At 33.8% G+C, this 22836-nt stretch overlaps 2 protein-coding genes across 2 annotated transcripts; both read left to right on the forward strand.

The window, feature by feature from the left end:
- Positions 1-1075: 1075 nt before the first annotated feature.
- Positions 1076-5979, forward strand: LOC147073982 (uncharacterized). Its single transcript, XM_085944290.1, has 2 exons — positions 1076-1475; positions 4645-5979. The coding sequence occupies exons 1-2, from the start codon at positions 1142-1144 to the stop codon at positions 5580-5582; spliced, it is 1272 nt and encodes a 423-aa protein (XP_085800416.1). The 5' UTR covers positions 1076-1141; the 3' UTR covers positions 5583-5979.
- Positions 5980-13630: 7651 nt separating this feature from the next.
- Positions 13631-21845, forward strand: LOC147073983 (uncharacterized). Its single transcript, XM_085944238.1, has 3 exons — positions 13631-13749; positions 18028-18385; positions 20754-21845. Exons 2-3 carry the CDS (start codon positions 18070-18072, stop codon positions 21710-21712), a joined length of 1275 nt encoding a protein of 424 aa, XP_085800364.1. The 5' UTR covers positions 13631-13749; positions 18028-18069; the 3' UTR covers positions 21713-21845.
- Positions 21846-22836: the final 991 nt, after the last annotated feature.

A 22836-nucleotide genomic window follows, 5' to 3' on the forward strand; every position in this document is an offset into this window, starting at 1 on the left:
CTTGCTGCCAAAATTATGAAAAATCGGTATGATCATGACAGACCAGGACACATTCTCTATAAGTATTCATATAACGACGATTTTCAAACCCTGTCAGTGTTTGGACGAAGTCAGCCACCACGTTTTCCCCATTAAAATACTTAGTCAAAGAAGAACTCACTATAACCAGGTTAAAAAAGAGGGATTTAGTAAAGCTGTGTGATACTGGAGCAATTCCTCGTGATTATCATGGATGGTACAGATTACTTGCTGGACATAACATGCCAGACAGGGCACCAGAATCAAACTTGGATTCTGAATCTGAAGCAGAGTAATTTTTTACATTATATCATTTTTATGTATATTTTTGTGACTGTTGTACTTTTTCATGTAAAGCAACTGGGTATAGTTTCCATCGAAAATTAAAAAAAATGTGTTCTATTTTCGCCATTCTATTCAGAATGCACTAGAAATAAAGTCAATTTAAAAGAAAAATACTTCATTTTTGTTTCACCTTTATTCCAAGAATGAAAAGTGACCATCTGCAATTTTTCCATTAATTCATGGGTGGTAAAAATGACCAACTTCGTTTTGTATTTTTAAAAGCTAGAACAAAAATGATTTTTTATAATATTATAATTTCGTTTTGAAAGTAAATATCATATCTACACCCACAAAAATAATCAGAAATGTGAATGCAATATAAGGATTTGTTAGATACTCGTAGATTACAAATGTTAAAATGGCTCTCCTGAACAATTTACTATTTTACACTTGGTCACTTTCTCTTGTATGACGACAATATATGCTTTTGCCTTGTTAGAGTTTGAAATTTTATATTATGCAAAAGCGTATATGTCAGAGATATATGCTTTTGGCCTGTTAGAGCTTGACATTTTATGACATGTATTGTTTTTCCAAGTCGTTTTACGAGAAATCTATAGGTTTTAGAGATATTTGCTTTTGCCATAACATAAAGTAAGCATTTTTTGACATATTGGCATTCAAATCTCAAAATCGCCAAAACACGACTTATATGCTTCTACCATATTGGTACGGAAATATTATGTCAAACCTGCCCAATGTAAATCAAAATATTATATAACAATAGAATGATTATATAAATACTTTTTATGCATGCGAATCTGTTACTCATCCTAAGATGGCCTCTATAGAAGGTAACAACGATAGTTCAGAGCCTCTCGGATCAGATGCAGTGAACGAAGTACTTAAGAATTACCTCTCCACAGACCATTTTGTTCTCAAAGGATTTGATCTCCGGCCAGCTAGTGACACTTTCTTGGGTTTTCTTGGAGACCATTTTAAATTGACAATCAAATATGCTTTGGACGGAATTATATCTGAGGTTTCTCTGTTTGTTAAATCCATTCCGAGAGATAATCAGAATAGAGCGGATTTCAATACACAATATGGGACATTTGAACGAGAAGCGATGGTTTATGGGGGAATTTTTAGTCAATTTAAACGTGAGAAAGGTGAGTTGAAATTGATATACTTTTTAATAAATGGTTTTTAGAATTTAATTTATATTGGTGAAAAAACATTGACATTTAAAGTTCTAAATGTTAGCAACACTGTAGGGGAGAGCAGGTAGGATTCGTACACTTTTTACTCTAAGCCGTATAAAAACAAAACTGTAAGATATTTTTAAATAACTTCAATGCTGCTCTATATCTAATATATTTGGCTTTAATAATAGTGAAGTGTAGTTTAGATACAAATCAGCATGGCGAAGCTACGGTAACTTTTCTGAAAAATGGAAAACGTACGAAACTACCCCACACGTGGGGTAGCTTCGTACATAGTGTGGGGCACATTCGTACATAATGGGGAACCTTCGTACAGTCAAAGAAAATGCTATTTATTCAATGTAATATAATCATGTATTGAGATCAAAGCTAACACAGAATCAGCCTTCATGTAATAATAATTAACAGTTATTGTTTTTAAAGTGCTTATAACTACTTATTCATAAAAACATAACACTTAGGAACGAATAAATCAACATTATAAAATTTACCATTAGAGTAATAGGTCTTAATCTTATGTATTTAATAGTTGTACTATCCTACATTATATATAGACAAGTCTTTTTCGAAGCTAAATATTATCCGGGCTGTTCTTGCTGTAAAAGCAGATTTTGATAGCGGGAAAACACATACCACATCTGATATGTAAACTGTTCCTTCATCTTTGGTAGTGGGAAAGACAAATTTCCAGGTATGAGGCTTTTTCCTCAAAAATGAAACTTTGTATTCAACGGGACTATATTTTTTAAGCACCTGCCCAAGATAATATAAAACGGTCTTTGTTTTCTTGAACTCTACTATCACAAAGCGTTCTTCTTTGATGTTCTCTGACGTAACTGGAGTTTCATTGTCAGTATCCGATCCTCCAGATGTCTTTTCGATGGGGGAACAAGAATTTTCTCTTAAACTCAGATTAGCCTCATCCTCACAATCAGTTTCATTCTGACTACCAGTATTTACAGTTTTATTTTGCCTCTTTGGTTTAGTTGTCCATGAAGTTTTCTTTTGTCTCTTTGTTTTGGTTCTTGTATCTGACAGTAAATGTAATGCTCGCTTCATCTCCTTAACCCTTTGTTTCCTCTCTTGCTTTTGCTTCTTAAACTTTTTTGCTTTTTCTATTTCTTCTAGTCTATTTTTTCAGGGGTATCTGTATATATTCTCGATTTTCCTGGTAGTTTTCCTTTCTTCGACTTTTTTAACGCATTTCTGTCCTCTCTGGGATAGGACCGGATTATTTCTGGAGTTATTAATCCTACAATTGATGAAGATGCATGTGCAGTTGTAGGTGATAGCAAGGAGGGTAATACTGGCGCTGAGCTCCATGGAAGATCTTGTTAAGTAATCTCTGTTTCTGCAGGTAGAGTTTCTGGCACATTGGCATCTTGGCCCGCTGTAGAAGTTGATTTTCCACCTTACGTGGATTCTAACGGCTGCATCTTGCATCATTGCATCTTCATCAACGTCTCCTGTTCTTGTCCCCTTTTTCACATATATTCGCGGCATGGTTCTGTAACAATAATATTTTTGGCGAACAATCTTTCTACTGCCACGCAGTTAGGAATGGGGAGCATTCGTACAGTACGAATCTACCCCACTCATAACTGCACGAAGGTACCCCAAACCGATAAATCAACAAATTAATTGAAAATAAAAATAACCGCTATAGTTAGTCTAAAATGACTATTTACATATTAAACGAAGTTATCACTTCATAAACTATACTAAGTCACTTATAACATTCGTGCAAAACTTATAACCGTTAAGCGTGTTCAAAGGTGAATACAAAAAATACTTACGTAGAGCTAAAACACGTATCGGCGTGCTCCGTCGAAGCTGTTGGCCGCACTGATGCCCTGCCCCGCAGTTACACTATGAGTATGAGCGGGAGTCACACACACAAACGTGAGCACGCCAATGAATTGGATAGTGAAGATATTGCCACTGTACGAATGCTCCCTGTGTACGAATCCTACCTGCTCTCCCCTACTAAAAGAATATGATGCTCTTTTGTTTCATTTTTCAAATCTCACATTCTTTTGTTTCAATATATCAATTTGTTTTTTTTTTTGTGAGAGTTTTTACATGTCACAATTAATGCAATCGTATAATCTCTAAAAGCATTTTATTTATCAGTAACAAACTTCAATCGTAAACTCCATTAACTGAAGGCCTAATGCATAGTAGTACTTATTGAAATAAGTCGACGCATGCATTGATCAACCAATTTTCGGATAGAGAAGAGATAATAAATAAGTCTTCACTATAAAAGTGGCACCGAAATTGAAACAAAAATGACAGCCGCTGTCAAATAATTACATTGTATAAACAGAAATCAAGTAAATAGATATATAATTTGGGATAAATCAGGATTATTATTGAGTAGATACTGATTATCCACAAATTTATATACACCAAAAAGGAATGAATAAGTTTATTGTGTATATTTCGGTTACATGTAAATTGTACGTAAAACATTAATTCATTGTGGCACAGTTTGTCGTGAGCTTTCTTATCGGAAAGAGATGACCGTATATTATACGGTCTCCAATTTTATTAGATTTAATATGAACATTAATTCAGTTTTTGCAGCAGATTTTGGCAAAATTCATGAATTCAAGAAAGAAAACCTAACCTAACCTAACAAATAATTCAGTAATTTGCTATTTTCAAAATTTGTTTGCTGCTGGCTTCCTGTAAAGTGTAAACCGACAAGAACCGTGTTTTATTTAGACATGAATTTTATGTCAGTACTATACGACCCAAAGAGGTTTGACGGTTTTTAATATACAGCCATATATTTCCGATACAACATTTCACAGTGAAGTGTAATACGGCAAACTGCATACGTACAAGTTTCCGGACACGGTAGATTTCATTATTTTACAATTGTATATTAATAATTGAAAAATATATTTGAATGATTTACTTACTGTCAATCGTAATTTAAAAAATGACAAAACTTCTAATTACCATAAAGTCATTATTTGTTTATTTGTCATTCCACTTTCATCAATGCATAGTGCTGTTTTTACTTAACATCGACATTCTGTGCATCAGGCCCTAAATTTAATAATCATTATAATTTTTGTGTGAGTTATCCATTTTTTAATTCCAGATTCTACAGCATGGCATCCCAAATATTATCTCATCATGAAAGATGATTTAGTCTTTGAGGACCTTCATTTAAAGGATTTCCAAATGCAAGATCTCAGAGAAACATTGGATAAAGAGCATACTCTGATCGCACTGGAGAGTATGGCCCGATTTCACGCGGCGTCTATCATTCTTGAAGAATCTAAATCAACTCTTAAAAAGAAGCCGTACAGACTTCACGAAGAATTCAAAAATGATGCAAACAAGGCGTGCTTTGCTTATCACCATTTGTTTAAAATTGGTATCGCAACAACTTTACTTCTAGCGGAAGAGTCTGAAAAATACGGAAAGAATTCGAGACATTTTAATACAGTACAACTTCATTTGAATAATATTTTTAAAGATGGCCTACAGCAGTGTTCAATATCAGACACAAAAAGAAATGTATTGTGTCATTTAGATTTATGGAACAATAATCTAATGTTCCGTCATGACAGTAACGGTAACCCGTTGCAATGTATTTTTGTGGATTATCAAGCGTGCCGTTTCACTGTGCCAGCGGCGGACATCTTACCATTTATTTACATGAATCTTAGCAAAGACGCAAGAGACAAATACTTAGAAGATTTGTTAGTCCACTATTACACTATATTATCACAGAGACTAGCAGAAAACGGAATAAAAATCGAAGACATATTTCCTTGGAATGAGTTTAGGATATGTTGTAATGAGTACAAGAAATGGGGACTTGTGCAAAGTATTGTTACTTTTCAGTTTATATTTTCGGATACGAGTGAAACTGAAAACACTATAAACAATTCTGAACACTTTATGAAGTTTATCAATGAGCCAAGAGAGGTCCTCGTTGGCCAATTAAAAACTGATCGTATCTTTTGCGACAGAATGATGTCTAATATTGATGATTTGATCGAATTATACATAATAAATGATATTAGCTAATAGATATAATGTATCTTTTTCTTTTTAATATGACAACATGTAATGAGGACCAATTGGGGGAATCCTGGGCGAAGCGGACCTGCCAAAGAAAGATTATAAGAAAACGGATTATATATTATAATAATTATGATACACTTTTATTATACAGGGTCTGGCAGAGGAGTTGGGTGATATTAATAATTAACAAACAATAATTAGTACATCTAATAACAAAAATTGATTTGTCCACATATCGTCGCTGTAGGATTGGTTTCCCGAATAGACCAAATGTTCAGGAGACGAAAAACAAATTTCATAATCCTATATTTAAATACATGGAGATATTTAAATTGTTATTTTTACAGTATATGAATGATGTATCCATTACCATTACAAAGTAATTTAAAGAAAGGGATGGTTCTAGAACATTCTGAATTAAAAGGTCGATTTCGACAAAAACGGATATTCGGGAAACCAATCCTATAGCGACGATATGGTAAAAATCTAACAAAAAATACGTCAATATTCTATGTGCAATTTCACACAATATATTGTAATGGTTTATAAACTTCCAAAAATCACAGGGAAAAAAGGTTTATTTAAAGTGATACAAAATAATAGATGTTCACACTGTCACCTCCGAAAGGGGGGGGGTGTAAGATGATGCGCTGGACTCCCCTGATGAATTAAAGGTCACGGTGTTCGTCTGCTGGCTTCTTTCGACATGCGTGCTTCATTGACAACGCGGAACTACGGGCGAAAACAGCGTTTTATTTGGCAAAATACATTTAATTTTAATAACATGTAATTACAGTATTCTTTAATCTAAGATGTACAGCGTATAAAATGAATATTTATAAAATAGGTAAATTAGTGGCTGATGCCGTCAAGGGTCGCGGACCGAATGTCCCTTTGTTTGTCTCTGCGAGGCTTCAGGCAACTCTCAAAAAACAACAAAAAAAATATCACAATCTGCAAAAATTCTTTTGCTGGAAATGACAGAGGGTGCGCTTTTCAACCCTAAGCTTGTAGGTACTCGGGTTTCGAAGCATAACCTTGACTGAGTCTGTGGCATTTCTCCGAATTTTCACTTGGCTCAAAAAATTATTACCTACTTACTAGGTACCTAGTAGGCTAGCAGGTATAATTTTAAAATATTTCTTTGCAAAGTACATCGCTGGAGTTATTATGGTAATATTTATTGGCTTTAAAATTACAGCTTGCTTGTATGTTTAAAATTGAATAAGTAGGTATAAAATTTATAATGACGCTAGGTTTTACTTTGCTTGCTTCTAGAATTAATGTAGGTATAAAAAAATGCAGGACTTTACATACATTAAGGGCTAGAATGATTTCATTTGTTGAAGTTGCCAAAAGGATGACTATAAATTTTCATACATCTAAGCTTACGGGCTAGAAATTTGTCTCGCGGTCGATCTGCTCATGTTTGCATGAATCTGCCCTATGATGATTCAGGCCTCATGGCCTTGGATCCTCTGAGGATGCCATGGTTTAGGCGGTAACAACACGTTACGATAGAAAAAGAACCAATCAGTCGGACAAAAATGTTATTACCCACTAATATTAAATTTTGTATATGTTTTTGTTATTAGACACCTCAATTACAGTCCATATAAAAATATTTTAATGCTTCTGCCGAATCCTGCATTGTCACCCTTTAAATTAACAAAAACTAAAACATTGTCTATTAGCACCTACGAGTCACTGAGCATAAGTGTTTATCATGTGCACGTGACCAAACAGGCCTAATTATTGCGAGCCTTAGTATACGTTAATGTTGTCCACAACTGGACCTGGACAAAGTGAACCCTTTACATTTTACACTATGTACAGATGAAAAAATGCAAATTAAATATTAATGATATTCTTTATTATACATTTCGTATTCAATAATGCATTAGTTACATAAAATATTCAATATAGTCAAATTTAATCATTAAACTGGCTCGCACATATAAACTCGCCTCGTCTGCCGCACAGCCATAAATCAAACCTTCTAGGAACGTTGCACCGATGTTGCATATGAAGGCACATAGGCGCCTGGCGTCAGTCGCGCGTAACCTCTCGAAACGTGGATATATGGGATGCAGCGACCGGCAAACCAGTATAGGAATGACCAATTCGTAGCGAGTGCGTATGCGGACTGGCGGCTTCGACTCGCAGCCCGAGACCCATGCGATTTGTTACTAGCAGCACTAGTGGTTTTTTTTACTAACTTTCATTTTAACTAAAATGTCGCATTCCATCAATGTGCGGAACTCCATTTGGCAATGTTTGTTTTGTGAATAACGATAACGAATTCAACACGTTGTAGACGAGACGAGTTTAGATATGCGAGCCGGCTAAAACAATAATATCTATTATCCGCTTTGCTTTCTATTAGTTGACTCAATGTCGGCTGCATGAAGGTAAAGGTCCAAGTCACCATAGCCCACAGGTAATCAGCCGAGTGACAGTGTATAAAATGTGTCCCTGTCCCGCTTGTCCAAGGCGTTCTCTTTTACACAAAGCCATCTACAGTGGAGATGCTTTCTCAGAAAATAACCAGTGACGCTCTCGGTACCTAGATAAATAAAATACTTCAAATTTCAATTTATTTATTTTTGAACATGACAGATTACAAATATAATCCCTTCGCAACATGACATAAAAAACAAAGAAAAATAAGTGTTTACAATATTTAAATAAATAATTACAAGATAAAAAGAACTTTTAATATACAACGTTTCTAAATTTTCTGTTGAATTATTATGCTCAATATGTTCAAAATGTAAATAAAAAACAAACAAACAAACAAATATAGAATACTGAAATGTCATTTATATATACATATTGTATGTATTGTGATGTATATATTAATAATTTAGTTTCTAGGACCACCCCCTTAGCAACCAATAATAGTCTTTTACTTTTTACGGATTTTTCTGAAATAACTTTCCATACAAAACAGAATTAACTGAAAATGAATTCAATTCTGCTTAAAGATGGCTAAAAGTATTAAAATAATGCATTGGGATCGTGTTCTGGTATATTCTAAAGGCTTCAAATGTCTAGCTAGTCAGGAAGTTAGTTAAAAATCGATTGCAAGATTTGTACTGGACAAACAACCACCGGACAAACAAGAATACGAGCTAATAAAAACGTTGTAAAATACAGGGTAAATAACATGAGAAAAAAATATACATACCAAGTGAACTAATTTAGACCCTACCTTAAAAACTTAAAAATAACATCCATCTAAATTCACCTCACATCAGTGGTATACATCAATATCACAATAACAGTTATTGCCCTCCCAATTGGCATTACCAGTGGCAGGTTAGTTCTGCAACTTGGGAGAACAAATAACGGTTGCTCCCAATTAATTATCAGGGATACATCAGCAATATTACCAAGAATGGCAAAGTTTCCATTTACACCACATATAGGTCGGAAAAAATACATAGCTAAATATAGATCTCTTCTATAGTATGTAAGCATACCTAACAGAAAGTCAGTTGGTTAGAGCTACAGATAGTATCCATACAGCCTAAAATAAAGGACTCTTAAAAATTTCTTATGAACCCTTTTCATCATAAGGCCGTACTACAACTCATGCAGAGCCCAGACAATAGACCCACTCTTAATACTGTTTCTAACTAAAGAATTATAAAAAAACTTTTAATACCGTAACATCTAAAAAACCCCGGAAAGACAACATCCAATATTTATAACACTTTGTTAAAATAATGGTAGCGTATGGCTACTACACAACAGTTTACTGTCAAAAATAATGCCAAGATCCCTTACAGATGATATTTGCGAGTGAACTATATACTTAAAGCTAGCTATTTTTTTCAGCTAACTATGTATATAGGCCGTTAAACGCTGGGTCTTCAGTTGCGAGAAACGATTTCCCATCTCAATATTGGAAGGGCAGGGACTCTAAAGTGTCAGATTAATGAGATTCTACTCTACTAGTAAATACAAATTTTCAGCCAATACATTGATGATATTATAGTTAAATTAAGCAGAAGTAAGGGACAACGTGATGCAGAGGACCAAAAGGAATGGAATCAATTTGGAGAGATTTTCATACAGCAGTGGATTGATCCAGGCTGATTGTTAAATAATATAAAAACAAATATTAAAAAATATAGAGCATGTAACCTGGATCAACGTTATAACCATCAAAATGATCCGAGACTTTTCAACGGAAAAACGTTTTACTGGAGCTTAAAGACAGTTTAATCGATAAAACGTAATTCTAGCATTTTTTTATGCCGCTGAAAATTACATTTGACAGTTAGTGGAGTAATGTTATAAGATGGCGGACCATGGTGATATTGTGATGATTCTCGAACTTATAAATATAAAATATATATGGAAGAGTGACGGGATATCAAATCAAATCAAATCAAATCAAATTTATTTATTTTACATATAATGAACATAATAAATTACAAATTCAAAGCGTTCACGACATGACATAAAATAAGTGTTAACAATTTTTAAAATAAAAATACAGAGAGATGTGATTTAATAATACAATAAGTAATAAAATAAGAAACAAAATAAGAAAAGAAATAAAATAAAGCAACAAAAATAAAAGTAGATGGAAGCACACAAGGTGAACTATCGATAGACCCTATCTTAAAAATTTATAAAACAACGTCCACCTAAAATCACTTCATGTAAGTGGAATATATCAATATCCGAAGCGATTTCATTAAATATGGTTATTGCCCTCCCAATTGGCATCACTAATGGCAGGTTAGTTCTGCACCTTGGGAGAACAAACAACGGATGCTCTCAATTCCTAAGGTAATTATCAGATACACACAAGCCAACACCACCAAGAATGGCAGAGTTCACATTTACGCCGCGTATAAGTCTGAAAATATTATGAAGCTAAATAAAGATCCCTTCTAAATTTTAAGCTACAGTATGTAAGCATATGTCACCACCTACCTGTAGGTAGGTGTCTTCGCCTAATAAATTGATTAGTAATAAGCCGACATGTAAACCTGATCTCTAACTATACGGCTTAGTAAAACGCCTAAAGCGCTTCCTTGGCTAATCATATATAATTGTTTTATTTGTTCACAGGTTTACGTCACCGTTCGGTATGTAAATATATCGGACGGGACACAATTTGAAACGGACAAGGTAATACCGAATGACAGATGATGTATGTTAATTGCCTTGTTCCATAAGATAAAACCTGTGATTATGTAATATAAAATGTTAGATATAAGTTTATTATGTAATTGTATATTAGTATAAATGGGCCAGAATGATTGTCAAAATAAAGAGACGAATGCAGTAGCGAGAGGTTATAATAAGATGTATAAAATGTTATGTGGAACACACTAATCGAATGATATTTCCATCTATAAACTCGTTAATAATAAACTAATAATTATAGAATCAATGTATAACATGGCAACACCAGCCAACGCGCGGGTATGTGTGTGCGTCGGTGTGTACGCAAAAATGTCTCACGCACGAAAAGAAAAACTTATAACTTCACTAGAGTCCTTTAAATTTAATTTTTATGAAATATTATTCGATTTTTGTGTTCATAATTAGTATAGTTATCGTCTGTAATATAAAGCATGAGGAAATTCGCATATTTAAGAACGAATTAATTCTTGATTGCAACCAGCGCGGGCTTCGCCAATTTCTGATCAAATAAATTAAAATCATGACCTTATATAGCTGCGCGGGACAGCGATATAAATCGGGCAAGGTGGGGGCATACCGCCGATCGATATACCCTTAGACATTGAAACCGAATTTCCTTTGCGAGAAGTAGTATTTTGCTATTTGTTGGAAATAGTAAAATATTATTTCATATTACTATATAAGACGTAGTTTTAAGAATAAATTGTTATCATTATAAATGTAAAATTGTAAAAGGTAAAGGCAACAGACAGGTATACGTCGTAAAATCACAAATATTTATGTGAGGGTTGATGGAGGATAATTACAGGGCCTATTATTATGTCAATAGGTACCTAGTAAGTAGTTGTAAATGCATGTAATTTAAACGCTAATCAAATCGTGTGTTTACTCCTGGCATAAGACTAAAACCGCGAGTTTATGCCGGAGATAGCTATTTAAATGCTCTAAATAAATTCATATAAAATCCATAGAATTAGATAGACGATATTTTATAACGTCAATATATCCATCCACGTGCACAGAATATATTATCTCTTGATACTTGGTCCTTCTGACAAACCAGTAAATTCCTATTAAATAAACAAGAGATATTACGCAGTACGAATTAACGGACACATTAGAATCTTTGGTCACCCCTCTTATCTCTTTGGACCAATTAGAATAAGGGAGGCTGCTATAAAAGAGGGCGCATCCGAGAGACTTTTATCAGTCTACCGGATCATCTCTCGGGAACAACATCTTCTCTACTAGCAGCCTCTCTTCAAACACTCTGGACCAGTCTCACCAGTTTCGCCGCTCATCTCTTCGCTTCTTGAACGCCGAAGTACTCCCCGGTGAGAGTTTCGCATCCCGTTTACTTACGGGTGGGAAATATCTCTCGCGTTCGCTGTAATCGGTCGTCACGTTTACTTGTCTGCCGCCTTCACCTACATTGGCTTGTAAAAATATTATCTACTGGACGATACATACTGAAAATAAACCGAGTCATTACCGACTTTTTCAAAAGGAAACATCGTTATTATTAATAACCCCTCACCGACTGAGCTAGGAAAATTCATCAACGAAGTGCGCAGTGGCGTATCGTTGAGGGGGGTGTTGTTACATACCTAAGAGAAACTCAGTCGGATAGAGCCACGGATAATATCCATAAAGCTGAAAGTAAAGGAGTCTCAAAAATTTCTTTTGGACTCTCTCCACCATAAGGCCGTACTTCAACTGATGCGCGCAAATGATAGACCCACTCTCAAGTCTGTTTCTAACTAAGGAATTATAGAGAATTTTTAGTACCGTAACATCCGAAAAGACCCGGGAAGTACGCAAGACAAAGCTCAACATTTTTAGTGTGCCTGGTGTGATATGAAGAACAAGATTCTCAGAAATGCCAGAAAGTTATTATAAAGTAGTTTTCAGTTATTTTTATTTATTTTTTAGTGTTGAAATTAAATTTAGGTTTTATTTTTTTAGTTTGAAGTCTATGATAGTCGAACAGGTTTTTTGTAATACTTTGTATAATTCTATATTAATAAATTACTGCAAAAATAAGAAAATGTTGTTTTCTTAATTAAAAGTCATATTTTGTTGCTTACAACCTTTTCCAAATGACCTACTCAAATTTCGAGTTACAACGTTTTTGATTTGTGCGATGTTTGCAAAAGTAGGCACGTGATTTAAGAGAGTTGGATGTAATAAAACAGTATCAATTTTTCATATGTACAAAATAAATATTTGTTTTTCCACGTCGCAATGCTTCACACCAAATCCTCATGTTGAGATATAAATTCTAGTGCCGTACAGAGCTGAATTAATTATATTTACTATTCTGAAACTATTCAAGAATTACGTCGTTGTACAAATTTAACAGTCTTAAAAATCGGTTAACCTCAAAATGAGTCTCTCCGTGGTGTAGTTCATTTTTTCCGGCAGGTTCGCCACTATCATTCTACTGCTCAGGCGCAGATATCGAACAAATCCCAACTATCTCATGAAAATTCAGAAGCTTCCGAACTTTTTCGATTCATGCATGCAATCTTGCAACTTGCAGGATAATACATGTTTACACGTGCATTTTCTTGTTACGTCGGCGATAATACGTACTGTCAGCAGTAAATCCATGCACGTGGAAACGGGGTATAATGCCTCATTTACAGAATGTTAAAAATAGTTATTTGTTCAAGAGAAATGAGAAATAATTACATAACTTAAACACAAATTATTCTTGATTCGATTCTGGAATTATCAAACATTCATTTATGTTAGATTTTATCTTGATTTGACTTAGCAAAGTAAGTAACTTGATCCCGTCAGTCATTCACAATATTTGACTAGGTAGTTATTAATTGAAATGTCCTATTTGTCATTCTCTGTATAGCTATAATACCTTTGTTAAAACGACTTGACAACAAATTGACAATGAAAATGTCATAAGTCATAAGAAGAGTGTTACAATAATAGGAAGTAATTTTTAAGTGCCTGTGTAATACAGTCCAGCAATAATTAAGTTGTATGTAGTATCATTTTATTATATCAATGCAATTAAAGTTACAATATTAGTCTTGGGTTTGTAATAAGTGAAACTGTTGACTAAGAAAATCCTTTTTTCTATACCTATAGATTAGATATCAAATGGGTTTGTGCACAGATGTTGTATGTCCAATTATTTTATGGAATAGACATAGGTACCTATTATATATATGAAGTAGACAATAATTTACCCTATTTGGACATATAATATTTTTACAGCATAGAGTTATGATGCAGAGATTTGTTGTGTATAATATAAATAGTTATCTACCTATTTTCTGTAAAACTAGACATAGAATATTTGTGCAACAACCTATCCAGTGGTATAGTGCTAAACAAAATAGTGCTGGGTCACAGTTTTAAATATCCAAATCCCCCCCCCCCCGCTTTTTCTAATGCACATGTTTTGATATTTCAACGGATATGTACTGAAAATTCAGCAATAATTACAGATAGACAAAAAAATCAAAGCAACGGGATGTTAAAAACCATTGCATTTTCCCATAATCACTTGGGAATTAAACTGACTAATCGCTTTCCTCGTATTTTTACATACAGTTTACTGGTTCTCAAAACTATTGCGTGTAACTTAATATTGTTGAAAACTGTCTGGAGAAGTGCTGGAGCACCGTCCCGGTGCACTCTAGCTTCACTACACTGATATGTTGAAATAAATGATTAATTGAGCTTCTCTCCGGTAAAGTAGGATAATGCTGATATCTTCGTTTTTAGATAATAACAATTAGGTGGTGTTTCCGCTAATGTGATGATTACATAGCAGGTAGTAGGTATATGCATTTTTTCAAGGCGTTCAATGCGTTGATTATAATATCGTCGTTGAAACTAGAAAATTGTGTAACTCCAAAAACACTACTTTACAGGAGAGACAAAAAACATTATGGTTTCCTATACAAATGTATGGTTTTGGAGTGAAATCATCCATGATTAAACAATGATACAATTTTTCTGGAATTACAAAATTTGCAAGACGGATAGATATTATCAACGGCCACTAGATGGCATTCAAAGTCAATTTTCGATTAAAACGGAGTTACACAATTTTCTAGTTTCAACGACGATATGTGATCATCCCACAAATAAAAACGGTCTCATTTAATTATACACATTCAATTCAGTTGCATGGCAATTCACATAAGTAAAATCACCACTCGAAACATGATATGTCAATTGGAAAATACATAGTTAAACGCCTCACCTCAGTCAAACCTGGAACTTATTTTATGAGAAGCCAGTACCGTGCTTGTTGAACTCCAAAGACCGCCTTGCAGGTTTTGGTTTACTTTGCTCATTCGGTGTACTTCCATGTCGGTACTTTTTTATGTTTTTTGTGTTTTCTCTTCTGATAATAATATTTTACCCTAAAATATCACTAATTAATGTTTACTAATTTGTTTCTCTTTTATGCCAAGTTTTAATGTTTTAAATGTGTAATTTGTAAAGTTCACTAGGTAGAGGGAGGATAGATTTTCCTGGCATTGCGGCTATGACAAAATCACTTTGGTTCAGTGTTAGTGTCACTTCGGGGGTCTAGGATCATAAGGGCGAAACTACAAAAACACTGTACTGAGATAAATGGGAAAATAGGGTAAAACAGTTTTTATTGTTAAAAAAAACAATTTCACAGTAAAAATACAAAAAAAAAAAATTAAAGCTGTTGTAACATATTCATAAGAGTAATTTAGAGCATCAATATCGTTATTTTAGACATTAGTTAGATTGGAAAAAAAAAAAATATAATTAATGGGAGACATTCGCCCTTTTGTCTCTCAAAATATTTTCAAATAAGGTTACTGGTAAATATTTCTTAGGCGAAATATCTTTCATCAAATTCTATTTCTAAATCTAACTACATACATAATTTTGTTATGCATCTTCTTCATCCATGTTTTCCTTATTATTTTCAAGATTTGACAACTTTAAAGAATTGTAAAAATAATGATATTGTTCCTGAATAATGCCCATTGGTATCTTTTTCGCAGTGAGGGAAGTGCTGCGTTATATTTAGGCTGGAGTCGAAAAGATGAATGGCTAATTATTCTGGTTTCTCTTCGTATGACTTGGGAGCATTTTGAATGGCTCGTCAAATCCATATTTTCTCCATCCGTATCAATCCGTATGAATCGTATAACACTTTCTCCATCCGCATCAATTTTCTTATTTTTATTCTTTTTTATCTTTATTTTATTCTATATTTCTTATATGCATTTTTGTAATTCAGAAAAATCAAGAAAATCTTGTTGATCCATCTCAGTTACATTGTATTTTTTGTGTGCCATCTGAACAGCAGAGTACCATGCGGATGGATGGTATTTATATCCAAATGCTTTAGTTTTCGATTCTCGCATGAACGGAATCTCATTTCATTTGCGAGTGCCCGGATTCAAAGAACATTTGATTAACTATCGGATTTTTTGGGAACGACTATGTTTTATAATGAACATCTTGTGGCACCATCCGGTCTTTGTTTTTCAATATCGCCTAAAGACCAATATGAATTCAACATTGTATGCCGTACTGTTTCGGTAAAATTCTCATTGCACTTTCTGGGACATTTAGAACAGTCTTTGGGCTTTAAATAACTTCCTTCAATTTGCTTACCTGTAACTGAAACATATAACGTTCCGTTTTGTCTATTAGTTATATGTTTATTTCTTTTCCGTTCGTAGGGCTTAGCAATACGTGTTCGTTTACTATTTAACTCATCAAAAACACAATCTTATTTCTGAATTGAACATTATCGGACATCACCGACATTATTTCTTATTGTAATTTCTTCTGGGCATCCATTAAATTTTTCAAAAAACCGGTTGAGCTATTCAAACACGTAGTAATTCCTGAGATGCTGTAAATGAGTTTGTTCTACAGGAAATCGATGAATTAACTCACTTTTATCTGTTTTCATAATATAATATTATGAGGTATATACCATGGTTAAATTCAGCATATAATGGTGGTTCATGCGTAGGTTCTAATATATTTTCTACTGACAATAATAATTGTTCCGAATGTCCTGGTAATGGCTCAAATACAATCTCTTCAAAAAATCCTGTTTCACTATTCAACCACGAAGTAAATTCTGGGATGATGTGCACGTCTAAGAAAAGAAATAGTATTTTTAATACAAAAGACAGATATTTTGAGTCCGGTTTTCTAAAAAAAATATAAAATATTAATTACATAATACATAATAGAGTTCAATTCTGTCTTTTATGATGAGTGAATATTCTGCATTATTTTCCATTAGTCATTTTTCTGGCCATCCTGGTAACGTATCAGGGAGAAACTCTCGAAAATATTATCTTAAGCTCTGCAACCACGAAGTAACTCCTAAGATGATAATATGCATGTCTGAGAAAAAAATCGTATTTTTAATACAATCAGCTAGTGGATAAAGCTATATCTGAACAAATGAACAATTTATTAAAATATTTCATCAAGGTTAACTGTTTATCAGAGTTATTCTCCTTGAAATTATAATCATTAGTCGGTGTATTATCTGGTACATTATTTGAGTTCAAAACATTCAGTTCTTCATCTTCCAATTCTGTATTTCCATCTGCAAAAACATGATTTATAATGATGCTGTAAGTATATAAATATTTAATCAGAGTACATTTAAAAACAATTTGACCGGTTAGGAGTCGAAATAACATAACTTAAATATACATAAGTAATTACTTACTTCGCATGCTTGTACGTTGGTTCTATTTAAAGATATTCACAATCATTACCTCTCCAAAACATTGTTGATATGCAAATATGAACCGATAACAAGTGTTTACTTAAGTCAAATTGACAACTTACGCCAAACTAAAAATTACGAAACTTCCATAAACTAAACTTCATGTCAGTGACATAAAGGCGAAACGCCGCTTACGTTGAAGTGTCCTTGATTAATCGGCATTAATGTCAGAGTCACACAGGTGTAAGAGGAAATTCACCCATATGACATTAAAATTCCATGTTGATTTGTAGATACGCCAAGTAATTAATATCTGGCAAACCGCTATACGTACGAGTTTCATCTTTGTACATATGATAGAACTGCGTTCTAGCCAGACAATGCAATATTTAACTCAAAACAGCCATTTTTGTAGTTTCGCCCTTATGATCCTAGACCCCCGACTTGATAGTAACGATACCAACACCTAAATGAGTCGCCTGCACTGCCAGAAAAATTTGACACCATTCTACCTATAATTAAAATAAATAAATTTGAAATTGAATTTTCTTGTAGGTCCATACTTGTCAGTTTAACAAGGTTTACAACATAATAAATATGAGGCCACGTGATAAAACATTCAAACCCAGCGAGCTAAAAGTTATGGTGAAGAAGTATTTCAATTTAGGTGACGATGAAAATGACATAGTTCTTGGAAAAACTGACATCAAGTTCGCCAGTGACGGCTTGATCGGGTATCAGGGCGAGTATTTCAGAATGACCATCAACGTGGACATCAAAGGAAAGCCCAAGAAGCTCTTCTTATTCATCAAGTCTCTGCCGGATACGGAGCGGGGAAAAAACTTCACAATAGATTTCTGCCGCGAGCTCAATGTTTATAGAATCATATTTCCGGAGTTTGAAAAAGTGCAAAGTGAGTAGATTTAGTATCTTTTTCAATCAATTTTTCTAAATTTAAGTATAAAATAAATCAAAACGATGAAAATTTTTATTTGAATTTAAAAATATTTTCGATACCTAAGAGGAAACTTATTAAATTTATTTGATTCACTTTTTAATATTTAAGATAATATGCATTGATTGATTAAAACACTTTAAAATGTAAATGAAATTATCAATAGAAACTTAGTATTCGGCAGCTACATGCCTCTAGTAGGCAGACCGAGAGCAGCAACCCCTGTTTCAGTCGCCTAGGACTAACTTCTACCTTTAATGTTTGTTATTTCTTAAAGACTATTGACCAAATGCAGAGATGTCACTGTTAAGTTAGTTTAAATAATAATATGTTATGATAAATGTAATTATTATGATACGGGTAATACGATAAGACTAGAATCATAGCATATTGGCCGATTAATTAATTATTGTTCATGCTAGTTGAACTTAATTTGCCAATAGAAAATTGGTCCATGCTACTATCGGCTGAGTATGATCGTTCGATTATTTAATAGTATATGCGTGCTTAGCTTGTCGATTTTGGTGATGTAAGGCCAAGCATTTCTTAAGGTCACTTTCAATGGGAAAATTTAGATTTTTACGGGATGGAACGCTTCTTCCTTCCTTCCCTCTTATTAATAAATCATAAATCGTGGCGTAATCGAAGTGTGTATGGTATATTTTATCTTTTAACTCTTTACATTACAATAATTTGATACAACGCGAGTATAATAGTTTGCGGGGTAATTTATACTGAAACTACGGCGTAGTCAGACCATGTACCTAGGTCAGTCGTCGGCAAACTCATTAGTCAACAGAGCCAAATATCAACAGTAGAACGATTGAGATTTTTTTTGAGCCAAATTTCTTAAACTTACTAGATAGGTAGGTACACTGTTAACGTGATATCATTCTTAATACATAATGATCTTATTTATTGATACAAATTAAATTGTAGGTAAGGTATCTATAAAAATAAATCATGACAATGACTAACAAACACTTAATGTGAACAATGGCCTTGCATCTCCTTGAAAAGTTTGGATAAGTCAGGTTTGTATGTTGTTGTCTTTAATTTTAGGCACGATTCCAGGTTCTCATCAATAAAACGACTTCTCAATTTACTCTTGATAAGGTTCATGCTTGAAAAAGATTATTCGCATGAATATGTAGAACCGGAAAGGGAAAGAACAGCAAACGCTAGTTTTTTCAACTGATCATATGAGTCAGGAATACTATTCCAGGTATTAAAAATCATCATGTCTTCCTTCTCCAGGTCTTTCAAAGCAGACTACTAAACTTGTGCTGTGAAACATGTTCACATTTGTTTTTCTCCAACATGTCCATATCAGCACAGAGATGTTCAAATTTAGAGCTCCATAATTCTTTATCCATAAGCTTTATCTATTATAATAGAGTTGATAATCTTAATTACCAATTCCATAACTTTGCAAATGTCTGCGCACAAAGCTCTTCTTGACGAATGGTGTAATGGTAAGCAAGTATCTCGTGATTTTTTTTCTTTCAAAATAGCAACAACCCCTTTTCTTACGCTGGTCATACTTAATGTAATACCAACTTGTCTGTTGAAATTGACACAATTTTATCGAGTGGAATATGATGTTTTTCCATACACTCAATTACAGCATTTGCAATATCCTCTCCATATGTTTGATATTTGAGTGGCAATAATCCTACAAGTTCTTCTTTAGGACTTGTAGATGAAATAAATCGTACAAAACATGAAACTTGTGCTGTATCATTTATGTCACAAGACTCGTCAACTGCTATTGATAAAGCTGAAACCAATTTAAGATTTTTGACTTGCTGTTTGATTATATTCGAAGACATTTTGACTGTTATATCTTTCACTGTTTAAGCCCGTACGTGGTCATTTGTGGCAGAGCCACACCCAAGGGGTCAAAGAGCCACATGTGGCTCGCTAACCGTGGTTTGCCGACCACTGACCCAGGTCAATCGAATAGCTCACTTGATTCTAATAGGGCTTACGGCTAACCGCATTTATACGTTTTCAGAGTGCAAGCAAGGCTATTGTAGTGAATTAGGTGAATTAGATCTCTTAACGAAGCCAGGCTCGACTCAATTCTAATTAATAACTGGAGGTCAAACATTGCCTTGCTCAGTTAAATAGGCGACCCCTTTGCTGCCGTCTGTGTGATAACGTTTACTACGCGCTGTGGTGGGAACGCACGGTAGTGGGGGTGTCCGGACGGTGCTGTATGCGACGTCTTCCACGTTATAGATTGCATTTTTATTCAACATAATATGTCTTCATATTATTTAACAAGCTTGATATTAATAATATGTAACTGATTAAATTTCAGAATGCATTAGCTACAGAACACCAGCACTATTCGTCTCCGAAACCCTCATGGTTTTTGAAGACTTGATTACGAAAGGATACGCAATAAGAAACTCGAGACTTCATTTTGATAAACAACATTGCGTTGTAGCCCTCAAAAGTTTGGCAGAACTTCATGCGTCATCCATCATTTATGAAGAAACAAAGAGAAACACCACTTCTAATAAAAATTACAATTTAACAGATGAATATTCTCATATTTTAAAAGACTGCATGTACAAATTTGACGGATGGTATTCGACAGGTATCGAAGCCGGTTTAGAAGCAGCAGGCGAATCAAAAAAGTATGGTAAAGGTACTAAATATTATACAGAAGTAAAATCAAAATGGCCGCAGTTTTTTAAGGATGCATTGAAGCAAAGCCGTCCTTCAAAACTACGAAGAAATGTCATTTCTCATATGGACTTATGGGCTCACAATCTAATGTTTAATTATTCAGGCAATAAGCCACTTCATTGCATCTTTGTCGACTTTCAATCAGCAATTTGCTTACCATTACAAGCTGACGTTGTGAGTCTTTTATATTTGAATTTAACAAGTGATCAAAGGAGTTTATTGTACAATGATTTAATTCAGTATTATTATTCGCAATTAGAACAACAATTGAATGAACATGGATTAAAAATAAGCTCAATCATGTCTTGGGATTCGTTCGTGGAAGATTGTGAAGCGTTTAAAAAGTTTGCTTTAGTTCAGACCATTGTTCTTCAACAGATGGCACTGCTGGAGCCAAAAGCAGCTGAAATTCTTTTACAAGATCAAAAAGATTATCACAGGATTATAAATGTATCAAGAAAAGAGTTGGTTTTGGGTCTTCTCGAATCAGATTCATTATTTAAAAGAAGATATATAGATTCGCTTGATGATTTAATTGGAAATTTTATCATTGACAAGTCAAAAGATGTCATGAAAGACACTTGAATTAATAAGGTAATACATTAATTTATTGATAATTGCAATGAAAACAATTTTATTGTGATATTAAAAAAAGTAGATACATAGTTTTCATTCTAAAAAATTATTAATACAATAAGAATGGGTAAGAGATATACATAGATATTAATACCAAATGATATAGAGATGTATTTAATACCATTAAGAATCTCACGAATACAGAAGCCAACAAATATAAGGCAGAGCAAAGGGTGGACATAGGTTGTTAAGATCCTATATAAATAGTGCACACTAAACTTTGTCAGCCTTTTTTATTGAACTAATACCCCGTTTACACGTGCATGGATTTACTGCTGACAGTATGTATCATTGCGGCCATAACAAGAAAATGCACGTGTAAACATGTATTATCATGCAAGTTGCAAGATTGCATGCATGAATCAAAAAAGTTTGGAAGCTTCTGAATTTTCACGCGACAGTTGGGATTTGTTCGATATCTGTGCCTGCATAGTTGAACGATAGTGGCGAACCTGCTGGTAAAAAAACGAACTACACCACGCAGACTCATTTTGGGGTTAACCGATTTTTACAACTTGTCAAATAGTATCTACTACAAAATGACAACATCGCGTCGTCTCGCTTACTCTTGAAGAATGAGATTGGCAAGACAGCTATTATCGCAATAGTTTAAAATACACACTATTGCTCCAAGTAAATCCATGCACGTGTACAGGCACTACTACAAGACTACAAATTACAGATAGCGTTGGTTAGTTTTTATAAATCAATTTAACCCTGTACCAAATGAATCAAACCATAATAATTTTGGTATGTATGCTATGGGCGATCCCACAAAAATAGTGCACACTTTTTCATTCATAATTATTTGTTTTTGTTGAATTAAAAATACATATTATGTATGTATGTTATTGGTTAGTTTTTTTAAATTCATTAACCTAACCATGATAACCATGATATGTGTCGCTAAATTTTAAAACCCGCTATAACACTTTTTTGAAATAATTAAGATATATATATCTTTGGATTCGTTATTAAAATCTCTACATGAAAGTTTTATCGCCTCTTTCAAAAGCCGCTACGATTAACTGTCATTTATGAAACAAAATCACTTTGTCTATCAAATCCCGCTA

This window comes from Rhyacophila brunnea, unplaced genomic scaffold (genome assembly GCF_057557595.1).
Source record: "Rhyacophila brunnea isolate RB1 unplaced genomic scaffold, BYU_Rbru_1.0 scaffold_17, whole genome shotgun sequence".
NCBI lineage: Eukaryota > Metazoa > Arthropoda > Insecta > Trichoptera > Rhyacophilidae > Rhyacophila > Rhyacophila brunnea.

Excerpts from the sequence above, each read along its gene's own strand:
- LOC147073982 (XM_085944290.1), top strand. The coding sequence starts at position 1,142 with ATGGCCTCTATAGAAGGTAACAACGATAGTTCAGAGCCTCTCGGATCA. Across the intron at positions 1,476-4,644 it reads TCAATTTAAACGTGAGAAAG|ATTCTACAGCATGGCATCCC; the intron begins GTGAGTTGAAAT and ends TTTTAATTCCAG.
- LOC147073983 (XM_085944238.1), top strand. The coding sequence starts at position 18,070 with ATGAGGCCACGTGATAAAACATTCAAACCCAGCGAGCTAAAAGTTATG. Across the intron at positions 18,386-20,753 it reads GGAGTTTGAAAAAGTGCAAA|AATGCATTAGCTACAGAACA; the intron begins GTGAGTAGATTT and ends ATTAAATTTCAG.